The sequence below is a fragment of the Megalops cyprinoides genome, chromosome 6 (assembly GCF_013368585.1).
Source record: "Megalops cyprinoides isolate fMegCyp1 chromosome 6, fMegCyp1.pri, whole genome shotgun sequence".
Taxonomy (NCBI): Eukaryota; Metazoa; Chordata; class Actinopteri; order Elopiformes; family Megalopidae; genus Megalops; species Megalops cyprinoides.
In genome coordinates this window covers 3,773,078-3,786,688 of record NC_050588.1, presented here as the reverse complement: position 1 = coordinate 3,786,688, position 13,611 = coordinate 3,773,078, and the positions used below count along the sequence as shown (strand labels likewise).

General features: G+C 43.8%; 1 protein-coding gene across 1 annotated transcript; it reads left to right on the top strand.

Annotated features, from left to right (window-relative positions):
- The first annotated feature begins 3,335 nt into the window (after nucleotides 1-3,335).
- tpra1 (transmembrane protein, adipocyte asscociated 1) lies at nucleotides 3,336-13,573 on the top strand. Its single transcript, XM_036532249.1, is given in 13 exon segments — nucleotides 3,336-3,618; nucleotides 4,569-4,760; nucleotides 5,885-5,934; nucleotides 5,937-5,995; nucleotides 5,997-6,017; nucleotides 6,485-6,571; nucleotides 7,103-7,175; nucleotides 7,546-7,625; nucleotides 10,016-10,126; nucleotides 10,488-10,548; nucleotides 10,748-10,850; nucleotides 11,162-11,242; nucleotides 11,591-13,573. Coding segments are annotated over 12 exon segments (1,137 nt in total). The 5' UTR covers nucleotides 3,336-3,618; nucleotides 4,569-4,584; the 3' UTR covers nucleotides 11,826-13,573.
- The last annotated feature ends 38 nt before the right edge of the window (nucleotides 13,574-13,611 follow it).

Sequence of the window (13,611 nt, the reverse complement as noted above, 5' to 3'; positions counted from 1 at the left end):
TTGAGGTGCTAGTGTTTTTACATGTGTGCACCCTCTCTTACAAGTCTCTCTCGCACTTCCTTTTCCAGGTCTCCCCCAATCCCAGGACTCCCACCAGACACAAGCCTCCTGTCAACCCCAGATACACAACATAGCTGTATGGTAAATAAAGATGCACACTCCAACATACATCCTTGACAGTAAGCAACAGCAAAAGCAGTTGTTTCAGGCTGAATCAACATTTAGAAACACTTTTATCAAAAGTGACTTACAAGTGAGGCAGAGTACAACACAAGCGAAAGCTATACATGGAGTCACAATATTAGAAGTGCTGCCTGACCAAATTTCAATAGCTGGCCAGAGAAGGTACAAGCTAGCTGGTAGAAACACACATGCATTAAACCATTAAATCAGGTGATCAGGTAAGTGCTGAAGAGCTGTGTCTTCATATATTTCTTTAAAATAGTGGGGGATTTGGCAGAACGGATAAAGTGTGGAAGGTCGTTCCGCCACTGGGGAACAACGGCAGAGTGATTAGTGATGGGGGGGGGGGGGGGGGGGGGCATACACTTGTAGTAAAGTATTCAGGTAGGTAGGTGCAGCTTTGTTGGCTGTTCTGAATGCAAGCAATAAGGCCTTTTATTTGATGTGGGCAGCTACAGGGAGTCAGTGGAGCGAGACAATGACGTGGGCCCTCTTCGGCTGGTTTTTGTGTCAACTGCAGAGGCTTAATGGTGCACGCAGGAAGGCCAGCCAAGAGAGCATTGCAGTTGTCCAGTTTTGAGATGACAAGAGCCTGGACAAGGAGCTGTGCGTCATACTCAGATAGGTAGGGCCTGATTTTGGTAGGGCCTGAAATCTGCATCATCTGGCTGTCCCCACAATGTAGTCCTTAAAGTTTAGCTGGTCATCAAACACTATCCTCAGGATCTTTGCAGACCTAGATGGAGTTTCTGTTGTTGAGCCAAGCTGTACAGTGATGTCATGCTGAATGGATGGGCTGGCTGGGATGAGGAGGAGCTCCATCTTAGACACGTTAAGCTGAATGTGGCATTCCTTCATCCAGGCTGAGATGTCCAAAAGGCAGGTGGAGATTTGTGCCAAGACTGTGGGGTCATTAGGATGGAATGAGAAGTAGAGCTGGTTGTTATTCGCATAACATTGGCAGGAGAAGCTGTGCACCTGAATGATTGGGCCCAGATGGGTTGTGTACAGTGAGAAGAGGAGGGGGCCAAGCACTGATCCCTGAGGTACCCCAGTGGTTAAGGAATGTGACTTAGATACACCACTTTTCCAAGATACCTTGAAGGATGTACCTGTGAGGTAGGACTCAAACCAGTGGAGTGTGGTGCCAGTGATGCCCAGACAAGCGAGAGTGGACAGGAGGATCTGGTGATTTAGTAGCAATGACTTCATGACTTTTTTTTCATGACACCTGTAGACAACCCACTGTTCCAGAACACCCTGAAAGAGCATCCAGACAGGTGGGATTCAACCCAGAGGAGAGCAGTGTCAGCTATCCCCAACATAGCCAGGGTGGACAGAAGTTGAGTGTGGTCCACTGTGTCAAAGGCTGCAGAAACGTCTTCAGCAGGTGTATGATTCCTACCTCCTTGAAGCCTGCAGGCACACAGCCCGTGGAGAGTGGCAAATTCATCAGACTAGTGATGAATGGAAGAGGACTGGATCTGCGGGAGAGATTATTGAATGGGATCCAGGGCAAAGGTAGTAGGTTGATATGATATAAGGAGATGAGCAACATCAACATCTGAAAATGGGGAGAATTTGGAAAGAGGAGGGGTGGTGAGTGGGATGCTGGAAGAAGAGGAAGAGGTGAGAGATGAGGGCTGTGGGGACTGGAGGGAATTTTCAGTGCTTACAATCTTTCTGAAGTCATCTGCAGAGAGATCAGAGGGGGATGGGGGAGATGCAGGATTGAGGACAGAAGAGAAGGTAAAAAATGGTCTGCATGGAATAGAAAGTGAGGTATTACCCCTGTGTCACCGCTCACAAGCACTGCTCTAAGCCCCCACTAGGTGTCACTATAGACTGAAATCAGCATCAGAGTTAGCTGTGGTAAATAGTTGCATGAAGGTAAATATTCACTGAGGCAATTCACAAGAAGTACTCTGCTCAAAGGTACAATACACAGAGTTACAACCTACAACCTTCTGATTACAAATGTAGTTGCCATAACCACTGATCCACACAGCAGACTGTACAATCTATACCTTGGGGAGTATGAGAGTAAGTATAGGTGCTCCATAATGCAGTGTGGCGAGTATGAGAGTGAGTATGGGAGTTCCACTCTGTAGCATGGAGAGTATGGGGGGGGGGGGGGTATCGGGGGCTCCATTCCTCAGGACAGCCCCACGAAATGGTATGCACTCGCAGTCAGGTCAGACACTACAGGAAGACAACAGTGCTGTGCTGAGCAAAGATTCAGCTGGGCTGCCTGGATTCTAGCCCACCCTCCCACATTAGAGACAGCTTATTTCCTCTGCACCTCCAAAGCTACCATCCCTGAGCCAGCCTGATTCACCTACCAACTTGCAAGACTCAGCAATGAAAGCTGTGCATGACAGTGTTAGTAAGCATTCAAAATAATAATATCCGAAGAACTGTAAACACTTAGATCTTACAGTTCTTACAATACTTACAACTTTCATCTTATGTATTAAACACATTAATTACATTTACAATTAATTGTGCAACAGTATGTTGAATTTGGGAATTCAGTTGGAAAAAAGGGAAAGTAAACCATGCTAAGATATTCGAGGTGTCCTTTGAGCAGCTGTAAGTGAATAAAAAGACTTTAATGCCTTTTGTGTTGCTTCCTTCACCCGTTCATTACTGCTGCACGTGGGTGAGGGCTAATTAAGTTTGAAAATGGTGAGGCAAACACAGGCTATAACATCACACTTTAAAACTCCCTCAATTTAAAATACCTCATCACTAAAAATAATCTTCAAAATGTAACCAAATTCAGCTACAAGCACAACAAATGTGCAAAACAGCTGAACACCATAAATACTTCCTAAACTAATCATCAGTTTGTCTTCTGAAAACTTTCATTTTGCAATGGATTTGCATTTGGATTTCAATGTGATTGAATCATTGTTGATCGCGTTAAATACTTTCACGTGTCTGGGTTTGGGTTCCTATTAGTATTCGCAGTCGGTTTGGGTTATCTTTTGTTAAAATGTAAGAGCCATTGTTGAGACTGTGCTTTACTGACACGGTTAGTTCAAACTGTAGATACTACAAATCCCACGATGCAACAGCAACGCTGGCGTTCACAGTTGGGACGGTTAAATATCATTTCAGTGAAGAGAGAACCGGGCGGGGCATATTTCTTCGGGTTGTAAGATAGTAAGCTGTATCAAACAAAAATAAACAGAGTAAAATTGAGAACATTTAGTATACCAGATACCATCCATTTTCATCCAACTCACAATTTGTCTTCATGTAATCGTTTCAAACAATGTTTGCAGATGGGTAAACAACATTTTATAGGCGGTTGGTCGACTGTCCCCAAGTTTCAAAGAGGAAGGAAGTGCTTCCCTGATGAAAATACAGGGTAGAAGACGAAACCTGTCAGCTGATACAGGGAATTCATGTAGCTAGATAGCTAGCTAGGTAAGACATCTTTCGCTAAGGATTTCGCTTAATTTAGAGATAAATAACAGTCGATAGTTGACCATAGACACCGAGGTATGTTGTTCGGATAAGGCTTTTTGACGGTTTCAGCTTTACCAACCTTGCGTTTGTGGGAAGCAGCTAGCTAAACTGTATTACCTAGCCTACCTACAACGCTTAAACATTGGATCGCTGGCATAGCGGGGGAAGTTAGTTAGCCATCAAAACGGGGATGTTATAGCTCACTTACCGTCTATTTTACAAGTTTTTACCCGGCTACTGACGCTAGCCAGCTGTAACTGCATGCTTTTGGTCACCTAATGACAATGAGATAATATTCATGACGTTATAGCGTTATATCTTGGTCATCTTGCGTTAGCTGAATAAAGGTCTCCCGGTCCCCACCGGCCGTTCGAGATCTCACTCGCTAGCGCAACGCGTTCCTCAAGTGGATAAAGTTTGTTTGCGCGAGCGACGGTGTCACGAGGCATAGCGCTAACGCTAGTTAGCTAACCTGCTGCAAAGGCGCGGAGAACACTACCAGGTAACGCTAATGCCAAGCGCTACAGTACGAATGTGCTAGCACTCAACAACAGAAGGGTTGTATTAGTGGAGTCGCTTAGAACTTGAAGAGTTGGCTATCTTAGCTTAGCTATCGCGCTGCGAAGGTTGGGAGAGCACTAACGGGTGACGCTAATGGCCAGCACTAGGGTACTTATGTAGCAGCAGTCCACAATAGAAGTGTTATATTAGGGGAGTCGCTTTGAATTTAGCCATTCAGCGACTTTATGATTAGTTCATTATACAATATTTTTGTGTTATAAAATATTGCCAGTAACATCCGCTAGTTAAATAAACACTGTTCCGTTTAGATGGGGAATAATTTTTGAGGTAACTAGTCTGGCTGGATGGAGACGATAGTAGTGACTGTGACCGTATGGCTTCCGCAGACAGACTGGCCGCAGCATGCTCGACGCCGTGACCGCGGCCGTGGGCTTTACGCTGTACAGCAATGGCAGCATACTTCCCACAGCAACGGAGAACGCATCCGTGTCACCAACCTGGCAACCGGACCCCGAAACCAATATTACCAAACCGCACAAGTGTCTGCAGGTTCTGTATGAAGACATCAGCAACTCCAGGTGACTGCGACATAGTGGTAATATATTTTGAACAGATGTGGTTATGTATGCAACAGTTGCATCAATTGTTTTATGGCTCTAGAGCTTTTGGCACTTGTTACTACCTCAGAACAGTTCATTTTAGGCCAGGTCGATATGGTAAATTGGTATTGTTTATATAAATTTATGAGAGGAAGTAAGGCCAGTTGTCTAAAACTTTGTTTGAAACCTGTTGCTTAACCTTAGTGGTTAGATCGACGCCCCTCATAATCTTGGTTGTTCTGTAAATCATTGCTGAGCGTACCGATAAGATGTGGAGAAGAAAAATTCCCCGGCTGACTTGCATTTGTTTTCATTCCTCTGCGCATGCGTCGCAGGAAAGGCGTTATTCTCGTCGGTAGTGTCGCGACGTTTCCATGTTGTTGAGTTCAGCGAAGTGTGATGTGGCATTGCTCCTTAATCGATAAAGAGGATGAAGAAGGGGGAACATCGGGTGTTGTATATTTACAAAAGCATGAGGATATTGTAACTTCAACTGTAAACTGATGTTTAGGCCAGTATGTTAAATCCATGTTAAATCCTGACCATTGTTTGTGTCCTGTTTGCCAGCTGCTATCACCCCACAGGGTGTCTTAGGCCCCTAATTCATAATAACTGATGAGCTTAGGCAGCTAGATGCATAGCTAGCATGCTGATTATTTACCCATCTGGCAACCTGGCCAAGTACTGCTTAGCTGAAAGAGATGCAGATGACTCCAAAATGCCGCAATGGTGCTGTGTTGGTTCTAGATGCCATTTTCAAGTTGCAATGTATTCATAGTTTTTGATATGTTTGATGAATGTATTGCTACCTCTTCCCAGCTAAAATCTACCGTAATGCTTTGTTACATGTCCCCGTATTATGATCTGTTTACTGTAATGTATGAGTGCAGAAATCACAGGGTGTGACCACCACAGATTTAACAGTTATGACCAATCATGAATCCTGCTGGGGTTATGTAAGGAAATGTCCCTGATAGAATGCAATTGAACAGTTCTAAATAGACACATTTGTTAGTGCTCTTATGATCTGCTGTCATCCTGGCTGGACCTTTCGATTGGTTGCTGTCCGGTCCTTTCCAATTAGCTGCTGTGTTTTGATCCAGAGTGCGGTCTGGGACCCTGCTGCTCCTCGTACCCAACGTGGTGTTCTTCATATCCTGATGTGGAAGCTTCCATCTGCCAGGGCCAAGATCCGCCTCACTTCCAGCCCGATTTTTCATCACCTTTTACATCCTGGTGAGCTTTTGACATCAGCTAAACGCTTCATTCTGGGGTTGATAACTGCTCCTTTTACTGTGGACAAACGCTGCATGTATTTCTTTAACATTCACAGTAACAGGTTGCTTATTAGAACGGTATGTGTGCATCCAATTTACTGTTCCAGCAATCTGCAGAAGTGTTGCAAATGGTGGTGGTTTGCATCACACTATGTATTTACAGGTAGACAGCCCGTTAGGATTCAGATGATGGATGATGGCAGCTGTCATTGACTTCCTACATCTAATTTGTGGAGAAATTAGGTGCTGCTTTGACATTCTAATTCTTGCATGCCTCAGTCATGTTTTCATGGACAATATCACAGTGAAAGATGGACTTCACTCTTGAATTTATGTGTGCATTGCCTCACCATCTGATGTGTCAGGTTGAAGTTTAACTCGCTGATCTCATACTATGGTTGGTCCCCACTCCACTCTGTGTGCCAGGTGTTTGTTGTGGCAGCGGTAGGAATCACTCGTGCCATAGTGTCCATGACTGTCAGCGCCTCCAGTGCAGCCACTATCATCGACAAGGTATGACTGCAGCATGCATAGACGTCTGCATGAGTGAATGGCCTAGACATTATAGTGTGCACAGACATCTGTGAGTTAATGTCCTGCACTTTATAGTGTGTGCAGACATTCGCATGAGTGAATGACCTACGCATTACGACATGCACAGACATCTGCATGAGTTAATGACCTGAACATTGTAGCATGTGCAGATGTCTGTGTGAAGTAATGACCTGAACATTAAAGCATGCGCAGACATCTGATTGAGTGAATGATCTAGACTAGGCATTATAGTGTACGCAGACATCTGCATATGTTCTCTGAATTAATGACCTGAGCATTATAATGTGTGCAGATGTCTACATATTGCTGAGTTAATGAACTGAACATTACAGTGTGCACAGACGTCTGCATATGTACACTGAGAAAATGACATGAACACTACAGCGGGCTGTGATATTGTTTTCTCTTATCATATCCTTAGGAGCTGTGGGATCTTTGGGGCACAGTGGAACTTCCTGATCTTATTGTTTTCTCTTATGATGTCCTTAGGTGCTGTGGGAGATCACACGCTTCTTCCTGTTGGCCATTGAGCTCAGTGTCATCATATTGGGACTGGCCTTCAGTATGTGGACTCTTCACACCTCTGACTTTTCAGAGCCATGAGTGGAAGCTTGGGATAATTGCATCATTTGTTATGGTTTAATTGGCATTTTGGTTTGCATGGACTCTGTATCAATGCCTTATTTCTGTTTATGTACTGGTTGGAACTGATTGCATGAACACTCCCAAGACTGGCATATCTTCCAGGACCAGTATTGTCTTTCTGCTGTCTCTCACTGCTGTGTCTGCATTTACCTGCCTCTATCTGTGTCCGTGTTACCTGTGTCTGTCTGGGTCTGTGTGGACCTGTGTATACCTGTGTCTGAATTTACCTGCATCTACCTATGTCTGTACTTCCCTGTTTCTACCTGTGTCTGTTTTTCTGTTCCTAGGTCACCTTGAGAGCAAGTCCAGCATTAAGCGTGTTCTAGCCATCACTGCAGTATTGGCCCTGGCCTATTCTATCACACAGGTAAGAGGTTACCCCCATCTTTAGTCACCACACTGAACTGAGTTGTCAATATGGTGTGCTTTTGTGGGGGTCTAGAGTAGGGGTGTAATGGTACATGTATTTGTACCGTACTGATCGGTTTGGTGCATGTTGTGATCCGAGTGAATATAGTCTAGCTTTTACCATGCAAGTTACGTGCATAACTTTTTTATGCTCTGATGGTCAGTCAACCAAAACGTTAGGTTTATACAAATGTTCGAATAAACTTGCAAACAAAACTATATTCAGAAAATTATTAATTTATTGTAAGACTGAATGAGTGAACAAGTGAGCGATTTCAGAAGCAGCCTTCATCTTCACAATGCTTCTGCTAAGTAAGGTTGCTAGTTTTTAAAATGGCGCTTGTATCTTTTTTCTGCAACTCTGCATCAAGATTTAGAAAGTAAAAAGTAAAGTAAACGGCATTTCACACTATTATGGTTAAACTTTGCAATTAATCTGCTGTTCACATGCGTGCCAAACTGTGGGGGGTGTAGCAAAGGGCGAGAGCAGTCACCCCACCCGGCCTCGAACCCGGGTCTACGGGGTACCAACCATGCAACTTTGATCGCGACGCCAAAGAGCCAGGCTTGTTGGTATGGCAGTCAGAGGGCATACTCAACCATAGTGACGGCACTCCATCACAGGGGGGATCAACTACGGTCCGTTACACCACTACTAATTATACATTTATTATAACAGGAAGGTAAGTTCCTGTTATATACCTATCACTATTAGCTACAGCTTAGCTAGCTACTAACTAGATAATAAACAACGTTATTAATCATCGTAAGAGACAAGTTTTGGCAGTATAGCTGTAGCTAACTGTCTCTTTAACGATCGATCGTTGGACTCAAAATATCATGTATATGGACGTATCTGCAATATCAACGAAAGAATGGAAAGAAATATACAAGCAAGCAGAAAAGAGTACAAAGCAGATGTTTGTATTTTTCCGGTTTCGCGCCAGTCGCATGATAGAAACGTCATTAACACGCCTACTCGCTCGCTGTGAACTCTCCGGCAAATTACCCGCTCTATTCACACATGGACTCACTCCGACATGAGACGGACTTAGTACTAGGGAGCTGGCAGAACGAAATCCGTCTCATGTCCAGTCCGACTGATTCGGACATTTGCGTTCTCACATACAGCTCCTCCGGCTAATCGCTAGATAAGTTCCAGCTTTCAGTGCATGTCTGAAAGGGGCTTCAGTTTCCTCTCCGATTCCATAATGGAGCCGTAACTTAGCAAATGAATTGGCACGTTCAGTGATGCAGACTCTTAAGTATGGCGACCGCAAAGCCAGGGCTTGAGAACCCTTCCGTATCCTTTAGGCCTGTTTGGGAACATTTCGGTTTTCCAGTGAACTATAATTTTCTACATGCTGCACTTTAATGGATCTTTATTTTATTATATTTATACTATTTATTTAATATTTTAGTATTTATTTGATAACCATCAGAAGCACTTTAAGTTTTGTTAGCAGGTTGCAGCAATATTAACTGACTTTTTTTTTTTTTTTTTTTAAATAATACCTAGACGTAGGTATGTTTTTTTTTTTTTTTTTTTTTTTTAAGAAAGAAAGGTATGTGCCTTTATGTGCATTCCTTAAGTGTTCAGGAAATTATCGCCAGGTTGCCACTGTTTACAAGTTTGTACAAGTTTACAAGTTAAATTCATAATAAATGAAAAGAAATTTCATGTTTTGCATGTCTTTTTTTCACTTCTTTTGTTTTTTACTTCTGTGATTATGTATTCTATAGTACTGTAATACTGTATGGTACAAGTGTTTGTCCACTACTTTAAAATCAAAACTGTTTCACCAAATAAAAATCTGCTCAAAGATTGCAGGCCAACCCTTTGAGAAACTCTATGAATCGGCCTACCATAGTAACATATTAAGGCTGGTTGACAACATTGTCTCTGACCCCAACCATGTCCTGAACAGTGAATACAAATTGTTACCATCAAACCGGAGATACAGGGTTCCACGATTCAATAGGGTTAGACTGAAGCACTTTTTTGTGCATCAGTCAATCCTAAAATTAAATATGGAGCTTAATCCCAGATCAAATGTATATTGGATATTGTCCTTTGTGATTGCAATGTTAATGTATTTATCTTTGTTTCATTGTCCTAATTCTTGTCTTCTTTGTGATGTTGCAAATGGAGCTGCTGTGATGCAAGAAAAATTTCAGACTTGTCTGACAAAAAAGTATTATCAGATTTTGGTCTCAGGTAATGGAAGTGTTGCTACTAGCGAACAATTCAACAAGTTTACAGAATTGGGTTGTAAACGTGGCGCTCTGTGGGTTGTAAACGCGGCACTGTGAGGTTTGTTAATGCAGCACACTGTTGTATTTTTCCAGGGGACTCTGGAAATCCTGTACCCTGACGAGCATCTCTCTGCTGAAGATTTCAACATTTACGGCCACGGTGGTCGTCACTTCTGGTTGGCCAGCTCCTGCTTTTTCTTCCTGGTAATTATTGCTAATCTCCAGTGTTATTCTCAGTAAAGTGCTGTTATCAAATATTCTTAACCTGTGAGTTAGTGTATTCAAAATTATGCTTACTGATGGTGATTAGTGCTGCTCTTAAATCTTCCTAGTGTATTTTTTGCTATTCTAAAATATTGTTGGTGTGATAACTGTGTGTATGAACATGAGGATTTTTGGTCTGTAACCAGTAACCAGTTTCATTTCCTATGAAATGGAATTTTGTCATTTTTACTGTTGCACATTATACTGAAGACCAGTGGATGTTGTGAAAGTTATGGAAGCTAACGTGAAGAAGGAGGGAGGGAATTTAAAATGCTGATACTTGCGCTTTGTCTCTTCCCAGGTTTATTCTTTGATTGTTATCCTTCCCAAAACCCCTCTGAGGGAGAGGATATCCCTGCCATGTGAGTGCTCATGATAATGACTTTTGTTTATAGAGCACCTCCCATCCAATGTGATAAAAGGGCTTTATGCTGTAAGGTGGGGCAGCTCATCAGTGAGAAATGCCTCTGTCCCTGGGTCTCTTAGCATTTACTTTGCAGCAAGGAACAGATTCTATGTATGTCGCTCTGTGGGTTTCATATCGTTGTGATTTCCCTGCAGCTAAAAGGAGTTTCTACGTGTATGCGGCCATCCTGTCTGTGCTGAACCTGGTGCAGGGGCTGGGCAGTGCTCTGCTGTGTGCTGGCATCATCCAAGGCCTCTGGTAAGTCTCCATATGCTTTGTGGATATGAAGTGTGGATATGAGATATGATGACCTGTTCCAAGCCTGTCTGGCTTTCAGGTGAATAACACAGCAGTCCTCTCTGGGCCACATGCTTTTTTAAAGGCTCTGTTCAGAAAGGAGAATCTATGCTCATCATCCATAATCTGTCATTGATAGCAGGAGTTTAGGACTCCCTTTCCTCTGCCACTCAGACTGTACTGTGTCTGTGGCGCTGGCCGTGTATGCAGAGAGATGGCGGCTCAGGCCATGTTCAGCTGTTCACTGAGGAGTTCACTCTGTTTCATGACAGCTGTGTCGACGTGACCACATTCCTGTACTTCTCTGTGTTTGCGCCTCTGATCTACATCACATTCCTCAAAGGCTTTTTCGGGTATGTATAGAATGTGAAACACTCACAGATATCAGTTGTTTATGCTGCGGGACTCCTGAAGATTATCTTAGCCATCTCAACAAGCAAAATAACATTCTAAAAAAATAACAGGACATGCTGTGCTTCATTAGATATCAGTTTGAATCATAGCTTCATTTGTACTTAATGACAGAGAATTTTAAAGCACAGGTTCCTTAGTACTTAATGACAGCGAATCTTACGTAAAGCTGCATTTGTTCATAATGACAGAGAATCTTAAGGGAAGCTTCATTTGTACTGAATGAGGGGTTGACCTCCTTAACTACAGGGTCAGTACTGCTATCTCTCTCTCTCTCTCTCTCTCTCCAGCTCGGAGCCCAAGATCCTGTTCTCCTACAAGTCCCAGATTGACGAGCCAGACGATTCGGATGTGCACCTGCCGCCCACCTATGGCGTCAGCAGGAAGGAGCAGGAGCCGGGCTCATACTCTAGCACACAGATCGATGGCTCGGCCGCATACCTGGATGATGTAGTGTCTGGGCCATACGCTGTAGGCAGCATCAACAGCATCGATAGCGACCGCTGGAGGGCCATCAATGCCTAGCGCACGCCCCCTCCGGCTCTCAGGACACACACACACTCTGGCCTGCGAGGGAGGGCTGGGCTCACCTCCTGCAGTCTGTGTCCTAAATCTACTGCAACAAAAGTATTATCTCCCTAACCTTTTGAATACGTTGGAAACATAATTAAAAATGAAGTGTAAACATGTTCCTATCGGGGGGGTTGGGGGCGGGTGGGAGTTGGGAGATGGGGCATTGTTTGGCAGGGAGTCCTCTGATCGCTGCCTCTTTTTAGATTTGTGATGTGGTGTCCACCTCTGCCCAGGTCCGTAGGCCAGCTCAGCTCATCAGAGGACAGTGAACAGTGCCATTCATCGTGGATGTGTGCTTTGCTTTGCTGGCGACGTGGAACGCATCACTGTGCCATGGCCATATAGAGTTTGTGTTTCAGTGTTTCTGTAATGCTCACATTCTTCTAGACCTCTCTCGGTGCACCTCAGATCAAGGTCATTCGGCCCACTTGCACTTCTTCACTAGGAAGCTGAGGATCATGGGAAGGCATACTTGCTTCCTGCATCACCTGTATTTTATGTGAATTATATTTATTTATTTGACTAACATCTGAATGTTTGTGGACCATTTTCACCTGTGTTTGAAATGCTTTCACCCTGTCCATCTGATGTTTTACCACCGAGACATGAGCGAGCAATCATCCTAGCATGGACATGAGAAAAGCAAAGGCCTCCGAAGGCCTGTTCCTGGTTACATGGTTGCCAGGAAATATCACCAGAAGGACAAACATGTCATTTGCTTTTTTTTTTTTTTTCAAAGAACACACGGCTTATTGCTGTGTCACTTTTTTCTAGATATGAGAGGTCTTCTGCAGCTGGTCACTGTCAATGCAAAGTAAATAGATGACAAAATCGGAATGTGCATCTAAGGTGAGCAAAAAAGCGCCTGGAACATGCAGGCAAACCCTGTCACCTGCAGCAGGCCTCCGTTTCGCCTCTTGTTCCCCTTTACCCCAGTGAGTACCTTGAGGACAATGCTAAAGGTGGCCTGTCGAGTGAGAACTTGAGCACTCCACTCGTGTAGTGAACAAGGCAGAATGGCAAAATGACCAAAGGGCCAAAGCTTTGTTGTGCTTTGGAAAAGGAGGCCTTGCTACCAGCCAAAATGAGTCCCTGACTAATCCCAAGAGTAGCATCAGGATACTTCATGTGCCACTAGATGACAAGTAAGGACCAAAAAAAAGAGATCCATGAAAGTCCTTGAACTGTGCCTTTAACCTGGCATTTGTGCAGTGAATAGCAGACCTACCTATGTAATCAGATTTGAGTGTGTTTGAATGCAGGCAGTGCATATAACAACATTGGCCATCTGTCCTCAGTTTGAGTTCAGATGCCTGTCATCTCAGGCACACTGCAGCAAGACACCCTCTGCCAAATTCTCAGCCACATTCAGGACCAAGTGGAAGAGGAGAAGGGCCGAGCTGAGCAGAGCTCACACAACTTGGAGAGATCATTTTCCACATGTGAGAAACACGCACAGCATTTGAGAGGTACGCCCTTCAGAAGGTTGATGGAGAGGCAATATCCTTAAGAAGGAAAGGGCAATAATGTGCGTGTGCTTATATTGCAGGGAGAAGGGGAACAGGCCCTCAGTAACGAGTGTGCCTGGTACCGTCACTGCTCTCAAGACTCGTTAACAGTACAGGTGTAATGAGTTTTATTGTGTTACTGTAGAATATTGAACCATACGTGATGTGCTGAACATTCCATGAGTGATTAAAAAAGGCATCCTCTTCGAGCTGTTTTGAAGTGCCAAATT